The sequence below is a fragment of the Lagenorhynchus albirostris genome, chromosome 20 (genome assembly GCF_949774975.1).
Source record: "Lagenorhynchus albirostris chromosome 20, mLagAlb1.1, whole genome shotgun sequence".
Classification (NCBI taxonomy): domain Eukaryota; kingdom Metazoa; phylum Chordata; class Mammalia; order Artiodactyla; family Delphinidae; genus Lagenorhynchus; species Lagenorhynchus albirostris.
Window position 1 is genome coordinate 42,398,864 of NC_083114.1, and position 23,049 is coordinate 42,421,912.

Genomic DNA, 23,049 nt, shown 5'->3' on the forward strand with positions numbered 1-23,049 from the left:
AGACATTTCACCAAAGAATATATATAGATGGCAAGCACTCAACATCATTAATCATTAGGGGAATACAAACTAAAATCACAAGGTGATACCACTATGCACCTATTAAAATAGCTTAAAAAAAAACCCCAACAATATCAAGTGCTGATGGAATTGCACAGAAACTCTCATAGATTGCTGGTGGGAATGTAAAATGGTACAGCCACATTAGAAAACAGTTTGGCAGTTTCTTATAAACTTAAACATACACTTAGCAAATAACCCATCAATACTGTCCCTAGGTATTTACACAAGTAAAAGGAAAAACCTACGTTCACACAAAACCTGCCTGTGAATATCTGGAAACTACTTATATGTCCCTCAACTGGGAAATGGATTTAAAAACTATGGTTCACCCGTACAATGGACTATTTTTCAGCAATATAAAGGAAAAAACTACTCATATAAGCAAAAACATGTATGAATTTCAAACACATTATGCTAAGTGAAAGAAACCATACTGAAGTGTCATTTTGTTTATATAGCATGTGGAAAAAGCAAAATTAGAGAAAATAAAACTGACCAGTGGTTGACAGGAGCTGTAGACTGTGGTGGTGGCTACACTATGATACAGTTTTTAAAAATATTTATTTATTTATTTATCTATCTATTTACCTATTTATTTATTTTGGCTGTGCCGGGTCTTAGTTGCTGCACGGGACTTCTTAGATGCAGCATATGAACTCTTAGTTGCGGCATGCATGTGGGATCCAGTTCCCCAACCAGGGATTGAACCTGGGCCCCCTGCACTGGAAGGTGAAGTCTCACCCACTGGACCACCAGGGAAGTCCCCTATGACACATTTTGTTAAAACACAAACTATACACATTTAAAAGGGGTAAATTTCACCTATAATGGAAAATAACCTGAAAAAGAATATTTATATGTATAACTGAATCACTTTGCTGTACACCTGAAACTAACAACACTGTAAATTAACTATTCTTCATTTTTTTTTTTTTTTTTTTTTTTTTGCGGTACGCAGGCCGCTCACTGTTGTGGCCTCTCCCGTTGCGGAGCACAGGCTCCAGACGCACAGGCTCAGCGGCCATGGCTCACGGGCCCAGCCGCTCCGCGGCATGTGGGATCCTCCCGGACCCGGGCACGAACCCGCGTCCCCTGCATCGGCAGGCGGACTCTCAACCACTGCGCCACCAGGGAAGCCCCAATTATTCTTCAATTTTTAATAAATAAATAAATAAAATGGGTGAATTTCACTATATCTTAATTATACTTTAATTTTTTTAAAAAACTGAAAAAGGGTGGGAAAAGCCAGTATTTCTACATTTCCACCCTTAAAAAAAATATTTTTTAAGCATTAAAAAAGCTTAAATCCTATTCTGTAAACACACTATAGTGGTAGTTACTTGCATCTATACATGTGTTAAAATAAAAATCAATATTACTGATAGTTTTTAAAATTAAATAAAACAAAGTAAAAAACATGCATAGACAGCTCTAGAATACATACGAGGCTGATTCTAGAGGTTAACTCAGAAACCTAAGTGTCTAAGAGACAAGAGATGAGATGGGGGTCCCGTTTTTAACTGCATATTTTTTTTCTTTTGAACTTTATACTTAAATACTCTAATACTCATACCCTAATAGAAATCATAATCATTTTATGTTTACCTCTCAATATTTAAAATGAAAGCTATATGTATTTTTGAATCAATACCACTTTAAAATAGATTTTAAAATATTTCCCCAGAAATGTATTTTAAATAGTGTTGATTCAAAAATACATATAGTTATAACACAGACGTAGAGAACAAACTTATGGATACTAAGGGGGAAGGGGATGGTGGGAGGAATTGGGAGATTGGGACTGACGTATATACACTACTGATACTATGTACAAAGTAGACAACTGATGAGAGCCTCCTGTGTAGAGCAGGGAACTCTACTCAGTGCTCGTGGTGACCTACATGGGAGGGAAATCTGAGAAAGAGGGGATATATGTGTACGTATAGGTGATTCATTTTGCTGTACAGAAGAAACTAACACAACATTGTACAGCAACTATACTCCAATAAAAAGTAATTTTTAAAAATGTTTAAATAAATAAATATAGTTATGCATTATGCTGCGTTACTTTGTGACTTTTTTCCCAGAAGGAAAAGGTAAGAGGGGGAACACTGGGAGAAGAATATCACATTTTCCACAGCTATTACAAATTTAAATTGCAGATGATATTCACGGTAACACTTCTTTTATATTTTAAAAAGTAGAAACTAATGTCCAACAGGGGAAGAGCTTAATACTATTTTATTAATGCAACAATTAGGGAGTCATCACAAAAGTTTTAAAACTATATAGAAATATGTTAATTTGAAATTAAATGGAAGGGGGAAAAAATCAAAAAGACTGTGTAAGACTATGTGGACAAGAATTAAGCAGTGTTAAGCAAATGTGACAGGAGCTGGTAAGTATACCTGAAGAAAAACATCTGACAAACATCTAAAATTTAGTTTTTTGTTTTTTTGTTTTTGTTTTTTTTTGTGGTACGCGGGCCTCTCACTGTTGTGGCCTCTCCCGTTGCGGAGCACAGGCTCCGGACGCGCAGGCTCAGTGGCCCTGGCTCACAGGCCTAGCCGCTCCGCAGCATGTGGGATCTTCCGGGACCGGGGCACGAACCCGTGTCCCCTGCATCGGCAGGCGGACTCTCAACCACTGCGCCACCAGGGAAGCCCTAAGTCCTATTTTTATTACTAATTTGCTGTTTGATCTCATACAAATCATGTTATAGTTCTCATCCATTCTGTACTCATTTATAAAATGAATTTGAACTAGACACTCTTTTATGTTGTTTCTTGGTCTAAAATTCCACGAATTTGCAGATTTAAACTGAATTAAATGTACCCTATAGGAAAAAAAGGCTGACATTTAAAATTTGTTACTACAAAAACATAATTACCATCAATTTTCACAAAAGCAAAATGTTAACCACAAAGCCAATAATCCTTGGTGGTGAAGCATAAAACATCTTTCATCTACCACCAAAATAAACGTGATGACATGAAAATCAAGTAAAAGCTAGCAATAATCTAGGTGACCCTGCGTTTGGTATTGACTTTCTACATACTACACCAAAGGCATGATACATGAAAGAAATAATTTATAAGTTTGGACTTTATTAAAATGTGTAACTTCTGCTCTGTGAAAGACACTGTCAAGAGAATAAGAAGACAAGGCACAAATCAGGACAAAATATCTGCAAAAAAACCACATCTGATAAAGGGCTATTATCCAAAATATACAAAGAACTCAAACAATAAGAAAACAACTCAATTAAAAACTGAGCAAAATATCTAAACTGATACCTCACCAACAATTAAAAACTGAGCAAAATATCTAAACTGATACCTCACCAAAGAAAATATACATATAGCAAATAGTACATGAAAAGATGCTCAACATCTTATTTCGTTAGGGAATTGCAAGTTAAAATGAAATACCACTACATATTAGAATGGCTAACATCCAAGACACTGAAAACACCAAATGCTAGAAAGGATGTGGGAGCAACAGGAATTCTCATTCACTGCTGGTGGGAAAGCAAAATAATACTCTGGAAGATAGTTTGGCAGTTTCTTACAAAACTAAACATAGCCGCCTTACCACACGATCCAGCAATTGCATTCCTTGGTATCCAAATGCCTTTAAAACTTTTATCAAACAAAATCCTGCACATGACAGTTATAGTAGTTTTATTCATAATTGCTATAACTTGGAAACAACCAAGATGTCAAATAGACGAACAGATTAACCGTGGTACATCCATGCAATAGAATATTATTCAGCGCTAAAAAGAAATGAACTATCAAGCCACAAAAAGATACAGAGGTATCTTGAATACATATTATTAATACTAAGTGAGAGACACCAACCAGGTTATAATACTGTTATGACTCCAAATATGTAACATTCTGGAAAAAGCAATACTATGGAAACAGTTAAAAAACAAACAAACAAAACAAAACAAAACAAAACAGTGGTTGCCAGGGGCTTAAAGGGGAAGAAGGGATAAACAGATGGAGCATAGGAAATTTTTAGGACAGTGAAACTGTTCTGTATGATACTATAATGGTGGATACATGTCATTATACTACATTTGTCAAAACCACTGAACTACACCAACAGTGAACCCTAATGTAAACTACAACCTTGGTTGATAATCATTTATCAATGTTGGTTCACCTCTTGTAACAAATGTACCACTCTGGTGGGAATTGCTGATGACAGCTGATGTGAAGGGGGGAATGGATATATGGGAACTCTGAACTTTGAGCTCAACTTTGCTGTGAATCTAAAACTGCTCTAAAAAATAAAGTCTATATTTTTTTGTAAGTAGCAACAAAAAAAGTTAATAACTTGAGTAAACCCGTAGTCAAAATTTCTAAAGCATTTCTTCAAAACAGTATGTCCATTTTAAAACCTGACTACAGGGCTTCCCTGGTGGTACAGTGGTTGGGAGTCCGCCTGCCAATGCAGGGGACACGGGTTCGAGCCCTGGTCCAGGAGGATCCCACATGCCACGGAGCAGCTAAGCCTATGAGCCTGCGCTCTAGAGCCTGCGAGCCACAACTACTGAAGCGCACAGGCCTACAGCCCGAGCTCCGCAGCAAGAGAGGCCACTGCAGTGAGAAGCCTGCGCACCACAATGAAGAGTGGCCCCCGCTCACCGCAACTAGAGAAAGCTGCACGCAGCAACGGGGACCCAACGCAGCCAAAAATAAATAATAAATAAATAAATTTATTTAAAAAAAAAAAACTGACTACAAAATTGTAAAACTGATAACAATGATTACCTCTAAGAAATGAAATGGAGAATGCAGCACTTTCACTTTTTACTTTGTTACAATGTAGCCTGAACTTTTAAACAGTATCCACTTTTATATTTGTACTACTTGTTCTGTTTTCGTTTTGGGGGTTTGTTTTTTTTTTGCTTTTTTAGAAGCTTTTTAATTGTTTTATTAACTTTACATTTTTCCAGGAGAATGGGTGAAACTGTACTGTTGACAGAAAAACTTAGATTGGGTGCCAAGGCAATCTCTAATTAGAAGCTGGTAACACCTGACACATGGAAATTACGTAAGATTCACAGCAAATGGATCAGTAAAGGCATATCAGGAAAATGAAAGGAAAAAGAAAACAACATTGGGAATCACAGTATTAATTTCAAGGGAAATGGCAGGAGTCAAGGCATAAGGCAAAATTCATCATGATGGTCATGGTGATTAGAGAGCTCCCCTACAAGTATACAAAGACAATTCCTCAACTGCAGATCCCTAAGTTTTCTCCTGATTTCTCTCATCCCGTCCATGCACATTTCCATCTCCACCCATCCCATCACTGACCTGTCTACTGGGTATGGCCCACTGGAAATTACAGGCAACTCGGAGAGCCTTTCCCTGTGTATTATTTCCTGCTGGCTGGTGGCCTTTGCCCCCTCCCAAAGGGGGGGTCTTCCTCTCCATTCTGCATGGGCTGCTCCATTTCTTCATTTTCCTAGGCCTATCCTTGCTGTCTCTTGCCTCTCCGATTCTCGCCACGAGTGCACTACCGCAACACTTATACCCACAGACCTGCTCCACTTTCCCTGGAGGGATGAAGGCTGCTTTGCTCTGCAGCTCCCAGTCATGTGAGGGCACCACGTCACCGCCAAGCTCACCCCCCAACTCCTGTAGCCAGTGCAGCAGGAGTGCACCCCTCCTGCCTCAAGCACACACACAGAAAACTCCCTGTATTACTGTTTTTAATAATACATTTTAATAAAGGGGGCACAATGTTCTAAAAAATTAAAGACGTTATTAGCACAAAGCTTCCTTACCTGTGACAAGAGGCTATTGGACTACATGCTATATCTAGGAATAAGATTAAAGTTCTACCTACAAGTTGAGTCTAACAGAATGTCTGGGAAAAAGTATTTTACAAAAAACACCCCATTAAGGGCATAATTTGAACAGTGCAAATCACCTTTTTTTTTTTTTTTTCCCGGCCACACCACGCAGCTTGTGGGATCTTAGTTCCCTGAACAGGGATTGAACGCAGGCCACCACAATGAAAGCACTGAGTCCTAACCACTGGACAACCAGGGAATCCCACAAATCACCTTCAAAAGACTGAAAAAATTAGGGGACAAGGGCAAGGATGTGGAAATACTGAGTCCTTACAACAGTTAAAAAATCATCTTGTATAAACAAGCCTCTTCTCTCTTTATTTACATAAAAGGACATGTTATTCTAACCCAACACGTAATATTCACTCATTTTTTGTCATCTACTAGGAAATGTTCTGGCACAGGACACATAGATAAAGAAAGAGTGCCTGGACTTAAGGAATTTGCCTTATGGAGAAGGAAATAGCTAAACAGTGAATTACAATATGGTTAAGTGCCATAACAGAGATGTAAATGAAGAGCTGGGGGAGCACAGACTAGGAGTATCAAGCAAGACTTCAAAGCGGAAGGGGGCTGGATCATAGCCAGGTGCAGGTGGAGTGTGGAGACTCTTCTACTGAAAAGTATAAGGCTGGCTTTGTAGAGCACAGGATTTATTCTCTGATCTATGATTTACGCTATATGCAGCTAGTGGAGGTCTTTAAGAAAGAGAGTAGTATAGTAAGATTTGCTTTTTAAAACTGTTTATTAAGTTTTTTTAAGGAAGTGGGGAGGAGGACCAAATATAAAGAAAACAAAGGGGGAGCTGGAAAAGATCAAAGACAATGGAGATTTGGAGGGAATTGCCTTGAAGACTAGATAGCTCCTTCCTCAAAGAAGAGTTAAGAAGGACTATATTTTTGTTGGGCATGAAGGTGGTCAAAGAAGATATATGAAACTCTTCCTTTTTCTTTAGCAAAGGAAGCAAGCAGTCCCTTGTTTCCCCCGAAACAGATCATTTAAAGCAAATCTTTCTTACCTATAGGAACAACGTTAAATTTTGGATCCATGCTCCTAATGAAGGCTTTTATATCAAGTAAGTCATAAATTTATCTAACAATGCCCCAAACACAAATGTACAAGTCAAAGGGTTTGCTTTAGAAGATTAAACAAATATACAATAAACATAAGCATAGGGCCCCACTGAGCTAGAGAATATATATAGGTACTTATGATAAATTGAAATACTTATTAAGTATTAATTACTCAAAATTAATGACAATTATAACATTAACTAAATTTTTGCTCAATGTCAAGAAGAGTCTAAGGAGCCATGACAACTAAATGTAACGTGATATCCTGTATGGGATCCTGGAATAGAAAAAGGACATTAGGGGAATACTAAGGATATCTGAATAAAGTTAATAATAATGTATTAAGGGACTTCCCTGGCAGTCCAGTGGTTAAGACTCCACGCTTCCAATGCAGGGGGGTGCGGGTTCGTTCCCTGGTCAGGGAACTAAGATCCCACATGCCTCTTGGTGAGGCCAAATGCTACTACTACTACTACTACTACTACTACTAATATATCAATATTGGCTCTTTAGTACAAATATGCCATACTAATGTAAAATGTTAACAGCAGGGGAAAATGGGCACAAAGTATATGAGGTGTTATGTGTATATATATGAACTCTGTACTATCTTAGCAATCTTTCTGTAAATCTAAAACTGTACTAAAATAAAAGGTTTATTTAAAAAAAAAAAGTTTTGGGAAGGGTCAATACCACTCCATACACACAGACATGTACAGCTTCTTTTAGTTTTATAAAATACCTTTAGAAACCTTATCCTAAGGTTATTAGGATAAGCTCGTGAGATACTCAATACAGGATCTGGGAATCAGCTGAATTTAGGGGATTTTTTTTTTATCATCACTATTTTACAAACAAGAGAACTGATACATAAACGGATACAGAGATTGTCACAAATTCACAAAGGCTTCTGATTCTTAGTCTCATATTCCTTCCACTACATTCCCATACAAAGCCCAAAGATTTAAAAAAATAACCTTGCCTCCATAATTCTGAAATAATATTCCCTATAGAAAGCAGAGTTAGTCAAAACCTAGTTATCAATATATAAAAGAGATAACTAATAAGAACCTGCTGTATAGCACAGGGAACTCTACTCAATACTCTGTAAGGGCCTATATAGGAAAAGAATCTTTAAAAAAAGAAAAGTGGATATATGTATATGTATAGCTGTACATCTGAAACTAACACAACATTGTAAATCAACTATACTCCAAATAAAAATTAAAAAAAAAAAAAACCTAGTTATCACAAAAGACACGGAAAGACTGAGGATGTGTTATACATTAGAGGAGACAAGAATAGCTAAATGTAATCAATGTGGAATCCTGGATGGGATTCTGGAACAGAAAAAGGACATCAGTAGAAAAAGTAGTAAAATTCAAATAAGCTCTATGGTTTAGTTAATATTATTTTACCAATGTTAATTTCCTAGTTTTGATAATTATATTATGGTTATTGTACAAATACTGTAGCAGGAGAAGTTGGGTGAGTGATATACCAAAACCCTCTATACTATTTTTGGGACCATTCCATATGTCTAAAATAAGTTTAAAATAAATTAGTTTAAAATAAAAACAAAAATCTTTTAGTTATTATTATTATTGAAAGCATATTATTATGAGAAAACAATTAGAGTGCTGAAAAATGTGCTTGCATGCTACCGTTGGAAAGGTAGAATGGAGAATGCTTGTATATATTAAGTAACTCTGAAAGAACCCACATATAATTGGAAATAGTGGTTGTCTTTGAGGTTAAGCGGTTTAACTTTTCACTCTGAATCCTTTTGTCCCTTCTGAATGTCGTTACTAGAAAAGCAAAACGAAGAACAAAGGAAGGGATATAAAAAGTGATTTCAAACTCCCAGGGCACAAACTATGATAGTAGTAGCAATGATGATGATGATGATGATGATGATAATGATATTTTATTTCTTGCCTCTCTCCCCCACAAAAATTTTTCCAAGTCATTCAGATGAACTAAGATCCTTCTTTCCAAAAATAGTCTATAGCATCCGATTATCTGAAGACCTCAACAGGGATTTGAAGAGAAGTAATTTTTTCTGCTTTACCCTGCTTTCAAAACCACATTTAGATCTCTCAAATCCCGTTAGAGGTAAAATGATCGTATCATACAAACCAGGGCACTCTGAGAGTAAAAGGGAGTGCTAATCGTTATTAATTAGCCAGGACAAGAAGCATAAACCAAACACTGGGTCACCCTAGTGAAAATTCACAGATCCTATGTTAGAGCATTCTTAAAATTTGGTTTCAATGATGACTGCTTTGAACACTTATTCCATTGTCTAAATCAACTCTTCCTTTCTAAATATTACCTGCTTTCAGAATTCAAATATAGTTTTTCATTTATGCTGATCAGAAATGTAAGTTCAAAAAGATCAGACACGCACACACCAAAAAATGTGTCAAAGATCTTTAAATGCACACACATGTATACATACACCCAGCTGACTTTCTTTCAACTGCTTCTTCTCTCAAAAAAGTATCAACTTGTGGTAGGTCTAACTACAAATGAATAGAAACTGACTGACCTGCGTGTCATTAAAGTACATGGTAGCTCTAGTTCCTTACAGGTCAAGGATTCTGCTTCCAAGCACAGGACAAATGTGGAAACTTCTCATTACAAATTTAGCTGTAGTGATCATTTAAATATAAATAGAGACAGGGGTTGCCCTAAATTTATCCATATAAATAATCTTGTTTTTTGCTAACCAGTGCTAATTTCGGAATCCACATAATCCCACAGCTGTACCTTTTCCAGTGATTAACTATATGGTAATTAATAGGGAAAACTAGAGCTAAAGAAAAGTGTGGGACAATTCTTTAAGGATCACAACAAACAGCCCATAATTTCAAATAGCAAAACACAATATTTAAGACCCTAAAGAGGTGAGTCTCTTCCATATTCCTATGACTATTAAAATTTAATACCATTTCTTAAAAAAAAAAAAAGAAAAACATTACTCACAGTCAAAGTCGGCAGATCCAAAGTTCTGATCTGAATAGTCAAATCAATCATTAACACAAGGATTATACAGACTGAGATTTTAAATCCTGTCTGGCTTTTCCTATCTAGACTATGTATGAGCCAAGTTTAAAAGTTTTATCTTTGGCAGTTTATTGTACCACTCATGCCAACCCTATCTTAGCACCTGGCTCTGGCTATTTAGCTGCATACTGTAGATGTTCCTGTCTCTCTGCTCCAAATCTCCCCAACCAAAATTTATCTTTTGTACTGTATTTACCATTAGCCCCTTAGAGATTGTCTAATGTCTCCAAGTGTATATATTAATCACAGTCCTACATCACAACTCAAATAACATACTTGTTTATAATCTGGACTTTCTAAATACAAAACGTATAATGATGCTGATTCCACCTGCCATGGACCAAAAATAGTTTTGTTTAGCAGACAGAGCCATACAGAACAGCTTCATATTTCATCTATGAATAAAAACAGTCCTCCTCTGTCAACAAATATGAGAATTCATCTCTGTCTCCCTCTGCCCTACTCATTCCAAATAAACTAATTCTAGTATCATCTTAATTCAGAAAGAAAATGTCTCAGGATGAAAAACCTATCCAAAAAGAAATGGACATTCTGGGACTTCTCTGGCAGTCCAGCGGTTAGGACTCCACGCTTTCGCTGCTAAGGGCCCGGGTTCTATCACTGGTTGGGGAGCTAAAATCCCACAAGCCGCTTGGCCAGAAAAAAAAAAAAAAGGACATTCTGGGGGATTATTGTTTTTTTATTAGTATATTTATTTCAATTTAGAAAGTAGACAGAAACACCACTGTGGTCAATTCCTCAAAAACCCCAGTTCTTCACTACTGTTTTCTTAATGATATAGTCTGATTTCCAGTGCCTTCCAGTATATTATCGTAAAGCCAAAGATCTCTGAAGTCAGAGACACCAGAAATCAAATCATTACTGTCTGCTAGCTGTATAACCTTGGGCAGATTACCAAACCACTCTCTGGGTTTAGGCCTGTTTCCCCAGCTGTAAATTCCAGATGATCACACTACAGTATTACTGCATAGGTTTTGAGATTTAAAGAGTTACAAAATAATGAATTATTATTTTAAGGCACTGTTGAGGCCAGTCAGTAACCCAGAAGAATAAATTCACTTATAAAACTTAACTCTATGTAATCTGGTAGGAAAGATAACTGGCTAAATCATCTCAGTAAATATCTAAGAACTTGAAAACACATTACACTGAGTCAAGGGTATAAGCATAGCACACACTCATCTAAAAATACACGTACATCTGTTTGACATATCAAATTTTCTGGATAATTTGACTAGAACAAGAAAGGACTGGTTTCCAAAAACTCATTACACTGAAAAATTAGGAACTTTTTAAAACCGCATAGGAGAAGTCGACCTTTTTCAGAAATGCAGGCAAAGTCAGTAAACCATTTTTGAGGCATTCAAAAAGATATGGAGACAATAGTTAAGAAGTCCTCTGAGGGGCTTCCCTGGTGGCTCAGTGGTTAAGAATCCACCTGCCAATGCAGGGGACAGGGGTTCGAGCCCTGGTCCGGGAAAATCCCACATGCCTCGGAGCAACTAAGCCCATGCGCCACAACTACTGAGCCTGCGTGGCACAACTACTGAAGCCCACGCGCAGCAATGGAGACCCAACGCAGCCAAAGATAGACATAAATAGATAGAAAAAATAAATTAATTTAAAAAAAAGAAGTCATCTGAGACCCATAGCAATGCTTATTATTTTTCACCACTGGCTGGTATGATAAATGTCTATCTATTTAGACGTTTGACAAAAATTCTGCACTAGTCCAAGGAAAAACAATGTGTATGTACAATGTGTCACACAAAAGGAAACTCACAACTAAAAGATTGCTGAAATTATATACAATATAAAATAAAGTGAGATTATAACTCTCCGTAAGACAACCTCCACACTTGAAATATCCTTCAACTGGCTTTAGGATGTTACAGAACTAACAGGTCAACCTAGATAATCCACAGCACAGCAGGAAGCTGAGCCACCAAGTCTGGACATTCTTCTTAGACTCCACGAAGTCTTTCCTTCCTACATACATGCCTCTACTTAACCATTAATTCAAATACCTGAGCAACCTGTAGGTGCCAGACCCTGACTCAATACTAGAAAAATGAATAAAACAAGAAAGACTGCATTCAAGGAGTTCCACGTCCAGGGAGATGAGATAAATTATAAGTATTATAATAAGTATTACAAAGTATACCGTAGGAGAAATAAAACAACACAGTGGTTAAAGGCTGAGACTGGTCCAAACTACTTGAAACCTACTTCTTCGACTCACTAGCTGTGTGAAGTGGGTAAGTTTTTCTTTTGTAAAATGGGGATAAAAATAAAACCCACCTTACCAGGGGATTACATAATATAATAATGCATACCACAGTACCTAACAGAGAGCACTCTGTATTGTTAGCTACTACTATTACTAATAAAAGTGTTGTTACTGAAATATGACCAAAGTGCTGTGGGAGCACAGAAAATGAAGCAACTAACTCTGCCTAGGGAAGACGACAGAGACAACAGCAAACTGAGTCTTGAAGAATGAGTAGTAAGGGGACTTCCCTGGTGGCGTGGTGGATAAGACTCCCTGCTCCCAATGCAGGGGGCCTGGGTTCAATCCCTGCTCAGGGAACTAGATCCCACACGCATGCCGCAACTAAGGAACCTGCCTGCCGAAACTAAGACCTGGTGCAACCAAATAAATAAATAAATATTTTTTTTAAAAAAAAAGAAGGAGTAGTAGGAATTCCAGGCAGGTAAGAGCATATGCAAAAACAAAAAACAATGAAAGAGCCTAGCATGTCCAGATAATAACATAAACTACAAAATGGCAGGACAGGACAATGAGGGGGAAGAAAAGAAATACACCTGTTACAATGGCACCAGATGCTTAAGAGTCTTAGAAACCAAGTTAGTGCGTTTGTATCTTATACTTGAAACAATCAGGAAAGACAGGAAAAGTCATATTTTAGGAGAAAACAAGGTTCAAAACTGAGTTTACTGTGTGGCCTCAATTTCTCAGTTTTCTCTTACGTAAAATGAAGGATACCACCACCTGGTTTGGATGGTTACTTAGATTAGATAAATATCTCCAAAACGCCTTGGCACGAGGCCTGGCATATAAAACTACTCAAAAAATAGTAGCTGACAGTAGCATCATTAGATTCCACAGCAGTCAACTTTTGATGCTATAATGGTCATGGATAAGTTTCTGGTACCCTAATTTGACAGTACCCAGTAGAAGTACCACTCTTCTCTGCCATCTACTCTTTTACTGGAACAAATTAACAAAATGGACTAATTTTTTAAAAATCTTATTTTCTGGGCTTCCCTGGTGGCGCAGTGGTTGAGAGTCCGCCTGCCGATGCAGGGGACACGGGTTCGTGCCCTGGTCGGGGAAGATCCCACATGCCGCGGAGCGGCTGGGCCCGTGAGCCATGGCCACTGGGCCTGCGCGTCCGGGGCCTGTGCTCCGCAATGGGAGAGGCCACAACAGTGAGAAGCCCGCGTACCGCAAAAAAAAAAAAAAAAAAAAATCTTATTTTCTTATCTTTTTATGATGCTGTGCTAACAAACAGGCACTCAATAAATGTTTGGGAAATGGAATGGAATTTCTGGTAGGCCTATAAACAGCAAAAAGGCAAGCAAGAAGTCATGAAGAACCAATTAAGCTGAGATGGTTCTGGGAAAAAAAATATTTAATGATAAGCATACCAACTATTTCCTACCAGTTAGTTAACTGGTAGAAAATGCTGCTATTTATTAAAGAGAAACAATGCTTTGCATAATGTAGACAATACCAACACTCATCTCCTCAAAAAGAGGCCAAACTATGTACCACAGCAGAAAGAATGCTACAAAAGAAATCAGAAGATTAAAGTTCAAAACTCAGCTCTGTACTAGGCAAATAAATTTATCTTCAGTTTCTTCATCTATGAAAGACTTACTACCTATACTACTTATCTTGCTGAGTTACTGGGAGAATTAGACAAGAATGTATACAAGGGCACTTATTAAACCATGACTATGCAACTACACAATATTACCATTCTAATATCCAGGTTAGATGATTTTACAACACCCTGGTGCCTCAGTTCCCTAACTTCCTTTCCTATAATGATCTTGACCTCCATTCTACCTTAGCCATTTCACTCTCATGGTCATTACTAATAATTTCAACCCTTCCATAATCTCTACTTCAAACACTGTGCTCTCCAACCACAACCTTCTGTCCTTCCAGCTCATTCCCTCTAGTACCTCCACTCCAACAATTCTTAAACCCCATCAGAACCTACAATCCATTGATCCAACTTTTTTCTCTACCCTCCACCCCAAAAGTCCTCACTTATCTCTCTGCCACGCTTAAAATCACATAGCCCTTGTATACGCCCTCTACTCCCTTGCCCCCACTCACATTAATTTTGGTTAATGGAGACTGGTTATCACAGCTTTAACTGTATGTAAAGCATATCTAACACAACTGTATCTAAATCAATCTTCCTATGTCTATTCCCCTGCTTAAACAACACCTTAAATAGCCAGTACATGCCTGGCTACAGCATTAAAATAAAACTTACTTTTGTATCCCCAGCTTTCACTTTTCCCCTATTCCCAATGTTTTATTCATTGTCCTACAAAAACCAATTCTGCTAGTTCCACTTCTATACTTTTACCCTATTTTCTCCAACTGAATGCCTCCCATTCTTTTCCTTTGCAAGGATGCAAACCCATCTTTCAAGACCCAGTTTAAATGCTAATTTCTTCATAAAGGCACACCTAATTATTCCATTTTAAGGGCTCTCTCTTTTCCTTAGGGTTTTGCATTTATTGACTATAATACTATTCATCTGATAATCATGCTAGTCTTGTGTGTAATAAACTTAATATTATTACTTTTGTTATCTCTCCAGCTAAAACAATAGCTCCTTGAAAAACACCACTTCTTAACCAACTCCACCACATAATCATACATACTATTCTTAGTACAACCCCTATTCAAATATTGTTTTAACAATTTTTAAAATTAGCTTATATTCTAAAAAATATTCTTGAAGTAAATAAACTCCTTTGCATCTCTTGTGCAGATGATACCCTAAAGTAGTATTAAACCAATTAAATTTTCAACCACTTCTGCCCCTTCTTTAAAAATATTCCATAATTTTACTCATAGCAACAAAAGAAATTATTGACACTACAGCATATAATCCACAAGCATCAGCTTTAGTTTCTTCTATAGTCAAGACCTAAAGTATCAAATTAATTTCTTGATTTTTTATCAGTGCTGCCTATAAAGAGGGTGAAAAATTAAGCTGTTCTTCTCTCATCAACTCTGGAAAAATACTATTACATGAACCATGACATACGAACACTAACTTTTCCAACAATCATTATTTAAAATGTCAGATACGAAACATGATTAGACTTCCCTGGCAGCGCAGTGGTTAAGAATCCACCTGCCAATGCAGGGGACACGGGTTCAAGCCCTAGTCTGGGAAGATCCCACATGCCACGGAGCAACTAAGCCCGTGCACCACAACTGCTGAAGCCCACGCGCCTAGAGTCCCTGCTCCACAACAAGAGAAGCCACCACAATGAGAAGCCCGCGCACTGCAACGAAGAGTAGCCCCAGCTTGCCGCAACTAGAGAAAGCCCCCGCGCAGCAACAAAAACCCAACACAGCCAAAAATATATAAATAAATTTATTTTTTTAAAAAAAAAAAAACACCATGATCAATGACTTTTCTCTATTACAACTTTAAACCTGGAGAGCTATTTTGTATTTCAGTTCTATAAAACACAGCAATAAATTGAAATTCCCTCTCGAAATCAATGTAATTGCTAAAGAGTGGCAAGGATGGCAAAAAATAATTGGAACCTCACGAGATGAGAGTAAATGTAATATTACAAAGGTAACTTTCTGGTTGCTTGACTGACACAAAACACAAGGTTTATCTTACCCTAAGATTGTCAGTAAGAAGAAGAATTAAGGCAAGAAACAGGAAACTCGTGGTTTTGGGTCCTAGCTTTAATTTCTTACTCTCTATAGCACTTACTAAAACATTATGTGCTATTAACCTATGTACAATGCCAAACCAACTTTAGCTATACTTTTCCCCCATACATTCCTAAATTAGTATAAAATACTAAGTGTATGTTAAATCCCAAAGATATCATTTTGTGTAAGAATGACAACACGGTATATTCAGCCTGAGCATATTTAATTTTTTGCACTGATTAATACAATATGCATTAAGCACATTTGGTTAGACTTCCAAGTTAAATGGACAATTCATTTCTTATAACTGGAAAATCATTACAACATCTTCTGGTATTCACTGCAATATCAAATCAATGCCTTCTTTCAGGACTTGTGGTGGTCATTTGTAATTCCTTTGGTAATTGCCATGAGTCAGCTTTCACTTAATACTAAATGGCAATGCTAATATGAAAAGAGAATGCCAGGCATAAAGTACCAAGTTGTTTCAGGAAGGAATTTGAATAGAATTCAAGAACTGGATGTCTACCTCAAGCTGGAATCCATTTTCATTAATAAAATATTAGAAACTTATTAAATCACAAGAACAAAAATGAAACCTCTACATGGGTTTCAAATCCATAATTCAAGATTTCATGAACTTCTGCTACAACTTTTCCAAAAATGGTAATCTTGACCACATCAAGAAAAAACAGACTGTTCTTTATTCATTTTATCATGTACCCAAATAGACTGAATTTATATGGAAATTATCTCAGCAATGAAGCAGCACAATCAGGATAGCTAATTATATACGTTAAAAAAAATTTTAAGTCACAAACTTTAGTTCTGGTTATATAACTTAAAGACCTGAGAAAATGTGATAAAAGAATCCTTCACAGTACTTTAATGAGAATTCTGTGACACATACAGACTAAAAGGAAGGAATACAACAGGGACACCTATTTTTCTATAATTTTGACGGCACTCAGCCTAATGATATATTCGTCTAGATCTTACTTGTTTCTTCTTGGTCTTCCATGCCTACTTTGAAAACAAATAAACAAGGGTACCATCACATGGAGCCCTATGATCACACTTCTCGCCAACCCCATCCTCCCTTCAACGCAAATTATAAGTGTCTCTATGATGTTATTCCTTAATATGCCCCACGTTTTTAAGTGCCTTTTGCCTTAACTATATACCCTCTACCCTTCAAATCACCACCAGAGAGCTTTCCTTTATGCTGACCTTTCTTTGGCCACTCTTGATCCCTTGAGAATATACTAACCAATAATTTTGCATCTGCTAATAATAATCATGCCACTTCATCATCAGTATTTTGAAATTTGTACAGCCTTGGTTCCAATCCTTTCCACCTATCATAATGTATATGGGAAACGAAACAGTAATGATTTTGCATAAGTTTCAGTCTCCCAAGCAAAGCTGACAATGATTTTCATAGCTAGTGGCATCTTTCAGATGATAGGAAACACAGGAAACAGAGATTAGAACACTTGCCCATGTGTGATCTCTGGCATGCCTGCATTAGAATGCCAACTCTATTACACAGACCCACACAGAAAATATATTAATATATTTCTATGACCTAAATATTTTAAAACTGTAAACCTCCTGACTTAATGGTCTCAATTAAGAATTATCTGAAGGTCACATCCTGGTATCATATATGAAACACAAAAAGGAATCCTACAAACATACTACATAAAAGTAATACATGACTTGCTTATTGCTGTGTACCATTATGATTACTATATAGGTTATAGGAAGTTCTTGGGTAATTTTTACATTTTTATTATCACCTTTAAGATAGTTGTTTCTCTCATTATCACTCACTGATCTATTATTGTAGCTCCTTTTCATTAGAAATCTAATGCAGAATACATTCAGAACAAGAAGAAATGAGAGGCTACTCTAAATCACCAGTCCTCTGCAGGTACACAAGCTGAAGAACATTTCCTCACTAACATTCAGCTGCATCATCGCTAATAGCTGCGCAACCACTAAATGCTAAGCAGTGTGTACACCTCATAGCTGTACATCACTGTACAAATAATACTTTCTTTAGTGAACTTGTAGTTCAAAGTGCTGAACACATCTATATTGTAAATTATACTATGTTATTTTCCATTAGTTTGTGTAACATTTCAATCTGTGAACAAGTATACCTTAATCTGGTAAACGTAGGCAGAAGTCATGTCTCATTCAGAAATTGAGGTCAGATTCTTAAAGGAGTAGTTAAAACTCTTAAAACATTAAAAAAATAAATACATCAGCCTAAATCACAAAGACTTCCAAAGATAAAATACCACTTAAACGGGGTACACAAAAGAATGTCTGAACTAAAACAAGTTAACAATATATCCTGTACAACAAGGTGTAACTTACTACTGTCAGGAGCCTCCCTAGAAGCCTTGGGAGACCAACGAGAAACAGATCTGCACAAAACGGAACAGAGTAAAAACTGTAATTGTATCACCTCTCTAAAAGCTCATTTATTCTTTGTGACCTATAAGTTTATCCTACACATTTGATGACTCGATTACAGTTATATAAAATACATAATTGCCAGTAGAGATAATGGTCATGGGCACAGGTTCAAAAGTCAAAAAGCCAAAGTCTGAATCCAGGTTCTGCCATTTACCAGCTGCGTATACTTGGCCAAGTTATTTAATTATCTGTGCCTGAGCTGCCTCATTTGAAAATGAGAGTAATAGCGCCTACCTCCTAGAGTTATTGTGAAGATTATGAGATAACACACATAAAGCTCATAGAATAGTACCTGTTTATTAAAATGAAGTTATCAAATGTTTTCAAACATATGTCCCTGATAATAATTACTCTTTATATTCATAAGTGCTTCAAGTGGCATACCAGTTAAGCTCCTCACTATATTATACAAGACACCTTTGAAACTTTAAGTGTTCACAAAATCTAATAGTGAAGCCACCTCTGACTCCATACTAAATTCAAGAGACAGTATTCAAACTCCCCAAAATTTGCACTTGATGGTAAACTGGCAAAGAGTGAAATTCTAAATTATCTTGCCAAATTAAAGGCAAAGAAAATGATAATCATCTAGAACTTACCAGAGGAGGTGCACAGAAAAATTTCCAGTACTAGAAAAAGATCTGTTTAAAGCAACAGGATCTGTGCACTGTGTCTGGAAACCTACTTTGGATCTGTTTTCAAGTGTACTTACTAGCTTCACCTCATTTATCACTTAAAGCCTTAAAAGAAGGCCACAGTTAATTTTGAATAACCTGACCTTGAACAACGTTTCAGATATACTATATGCAGGCGCATCCTATTATGTCTTCTCTCCAATAACTAAATCAAATGACATCATTAATGAAAATCAATCTATATTTTCCCTTTTATTAAAACATCCAGAAAACAGTACTTTTAAGTATTTTTAAATGAATGTTTTTTTTTAATGTTAGCACAATAATTTACAGAAGTTTTATGATCCTGTAATTGTCTAAAAGTTTTTCATTACCAATGCCCTATTTATCCATAATGCTGGGACATCCGAATTTTAAATACCAATATTTACCTGGCTGACCCAATACAGCAGGAATTGGGTATTCCAATATAAAAGCAGTGCATAAAATATATGTAGTATCTTCAAAGGACTACCAAGCAACCAAAAGCAGATCTTATATAAACGCAACTACAGCATCAAAAGAGAAAGTCATCTTACTTGAAAAAGTAGAGGCTTTCTCAGTTTTTTCAGGTGACGGCATTCATACTCTGCTCCCCAGTTTTCAAAATCTTTCAAGGCCCTGCAAATCCTGTTTGTTTGACTGCTGAAATCCTGTGGTTGACAAACATTTCCCCTCAAAACTTAGTTGTCCATATTATTTATTTTCAATTTTATTAAGTGATCCTCAAATTCTCTCCTCTGAAAAGCACTTGAGGATTTGTTACCAACATGTCTCCTTAAAAAACTACCAATAAATCCCACACATCTTGCAGCCTACTCATGTTTTATGGTGCTCCCTAAAACAAACAAACAAAAAATCACCTTTCCCAGGGTTCAAATGGCTAATATGAACTGATGGCTTCCAACTTCCCAGGACCTGCATTATAGCCTTAAACACCTTGAGATCCTGTGTTGTGCTGCAGCTATCAGCAGGCGCGTGATCACAAGGCTTTTCAACAGCCCCAGATCCTTCACTGCTGCAAAACTTCTCATAAGCGTTCTAGGCACTAGATTGTTAACAGTGTTGGCTTAACTGTTTTACCTGTTTATTTACCAACCCAAACATCTCGGGGAATTTAAAGCCTTCAAACTGCCTTCCGAAACCTATCCCGTGTATTCCCGTGTTACTCTGAGAAAGATCTGCAGCGGGATAATAATTTGAGCTCGGCATCCCCTGACCCAAACTGCTGTTGCCAGGATATGCGGTAGTAATGCAGTGGTTTCTTTGAGATTGAGGATGTATTTTAAACCCATCTCTACTAAATCCCTTTTAGTACCCGAAACTGCTGCGGTAACAGTGCTTAACTGGAAGGTATTCGAAACAGCCGAAAGACGTGTTGTTCTAATTTGGCCTTAATTTTTTCCTCAATAATGCTTGCCACGGCAAGGACATTTTTCCATACAACGTCTGCAACTGAAGAAAGAAAAATCAAGCTTTTGGTACTAGTCATCACCTGCTTGTAGTCCATTATCAGGACGCTTCTTACAAATCTCTCGAGGTAGGATTTAGGGCTAAGCTTACATCGACCATCATCCTGTAACTTACTGTTTTCCAAGCCCATTTAATGGTCTAATGACAACAGCAACATTTACGCCCGGAGAAATCTCAATGTCTGACTAACCAAGAAGGCGTCTGATAACTAAAGCCCTCTTTCTCCGGGTGAGGATATGGAAAAATAGACAATGAAAGGGATTTATCTGTTACAATGAGGAAAGAGGGGGAAGGACCCCAAGAAGGGCCGTGCGAGCAAAATCCAGGGGTTCGGGAGCCCCGGTCTCAGCAACACTCGCCCCAAGCCCGCCCTCCCACCCCAACCCAACCCGCCGTGTCCCCTGGGAGACAGCCCAGCGCCCGCAACACGCTGGGCACACCCGAGGGCAGCACAGCCCTCCTCCCACCCCCAGCAGCCAGGCTGGGGCTCCCAAACCCGCAGCCCGAACAGGCCGAGGCCGTAAACCCAGCGGCCTGAGGTAAAGATGTAAGAGGATACGGGGTGAGAGAAGATGCGGCCTCGCCTCAAACCGGGAGGCCCCTTGAGGAATCAGAGGAGGGAGAAAAGGGAGCCGTTTCGGAAGCCGGAGCAGACCCCGGAGAGAAAGCGAGCTGGGAGCAAGGGATGAGGAGGTTCCGGCTCGGCCAGCGCCTTCCCCGGACCTCGGCGACGCCCGTGTTTACCTGAAAGTCTCGGTCCTCGTTGAAGCGGGAGAAGCGGTCCGCCATTTTGCCGCCTTCACTCCTCTCAGGACGACGCTCTCCGGTTCGCTCCTTCCCTCCCGCGACACCCGCCCCCTCGCTCCCCTCCAGTGTTCCCCGCCTCCTCCCACGCCCACCCGCGTACAGGTCAGGGAGGGAGGAAGCGAGATATGCGCGTCCCGACCGGAGCACCGCCGGCGCAGGCGCCTTTCTACCCTGGAGGCGGAACCTCCCCTCACGTCCCCGCTTCGCGCGCGACCCAGAGAGAGAGAGAGAGAAAGAGAGAGAGAGAGAGAGAGAGAGAGACCCCGGCGGCCGCGCGTGCGTACTCGCGCCAGAGGGCTGCAAACGCTTCCGGAGAGAAAGGTCACGAGAGGGCGCTGCGCTCCTAGAGCCGGATGTTTTCAACCTGCTCCCTTCTCCCCGTAGGGTATCTCTTTTTGCACTCTTGCTTGCCTGAAAACGCAGAAGCCCATCCTCTGCTTTCTTTACCAAGTAGCAGCATAATGTAGTGGCTGAAAGCGCGGAATTTGGAGTCAGACTTAGTTTCGAATCCCAGGTTCAGCCTGAGGATTAAACGGCGCACGAGACAGGAAAGATCCCTTCTCTCATAGGGCTTACATTCCAGTGAGGATAATCAGATAATATAATAACATAATTTTAAAAATTAACCAGTGCTACAAAAAACAAAACTGAGGGGCGGTGGTGAAAGGAACGACCTCTGAAGCAACCTTTGACCCAAGGAACAGCAAGGGGCCTGCAGCCTTGGGACAGAGAGAACCTTAGACCCTAAGGGCCAAGGACTGCTAATAATGTGGCATTTTCAAGCGATCATTTGAGAGAAGTATTTCCCAAGAGACCAGAGTTGATCCAAATCGACTACAGCTCTCTGGGCTTCAGTTTCCTTTTTAAAAATAAGGAAATTGGTAATTTATACTGCGTCTGACCCTCACTGTCTTTTTTTTAAACATCTTTATTGGAGTATAATTGCTTTACAATGGTGTGTTAGTTTCTGCTTTACAACAAAGTGAATCAGTTATACATATACATATGTTCCCATATCTCTTCCCTCTTGCGTCTCCCTCCCTCCCCTCACTGTCTGTGTGTGGGTTATGAATCAGATTTTCCACCCTTTGACCTTCCTGAGCACCCCACCTAGCCCTACAGCTCCCTTAGCCAAAATACATAAAACACATAGGAGAGGTAGCAGGACTTCCCTGCTTTTGAAAAGAGTAGTTGACAGAAATCGCATGATGGAAAAAGGGCTCTTACCCTGCCCTGAGAGAGTCAAATGGAATGTAATTTTTTGGAGAAAGTGTGTGTATCTTCTATTCCTTTGTTACCTTCTGCTGCACCTAACCCTCAGTCCAAGCGGAATACAGTTCTAAGCAGTGAATAGAACTCCCTATTTAAGTAGAGGCAGAACACACAGAATTGAAACACTGTGAAGAGACTTGAGGGTAAAGGTGGCAGGTTGAATCCCATGAATACACATGACACAGTTACCTCTTCTCCCTCTCCCAACCCCACTGAAATGACAGTAAAAGGATGAGAAGGGCATAAATTCACATGGACAAAAAGACCTGAAGAAAGGAC

General features: G+C 38.5%; 1 protein-coding gene and 1 pseudogene across 3 annotated transcripts in view; both read right to left on the reverse strand.

The window, feature by feature from the left end:
- The window catches only part of GPATCH8 (G-patch domain containing 8), a 98,394-nt gene extending 76,870 nt beyond the window's left edge, over positions 1–21,524 (reverse strand). Inside the window, exons 1-2 of one of the 3 annotated variants that reach the window (XM_060133236.1) lie at positions 21,436–21,493; positions 19,758–19,871 (exon numbers count right to left, since the gene is read on the reverse strand). In XM_060133236.1, the coding sequence (XP_059989219.1) occupies positions 19,758–19,871; positions 21,436–21,480 (159 nt within the window). In that variant the 5' untranslated portion in view covers positions 21,481–21,493. Of the gene's footprint in view, positions 1–19,757; positions 19,872–21,435 lie in introns of all 3 variants that reach the window. The other 2 variants (XM_060133238.1, XM_060133241.1) reach the window with 2 other exon arrangements.
- Positions 5,237–6,987, reverse strand: LOC132511437 (protein BEX3-like; annotated as a pseudogene).
- Positions 21,525–23,049: the final 1,525 nt, after the last annotated feature.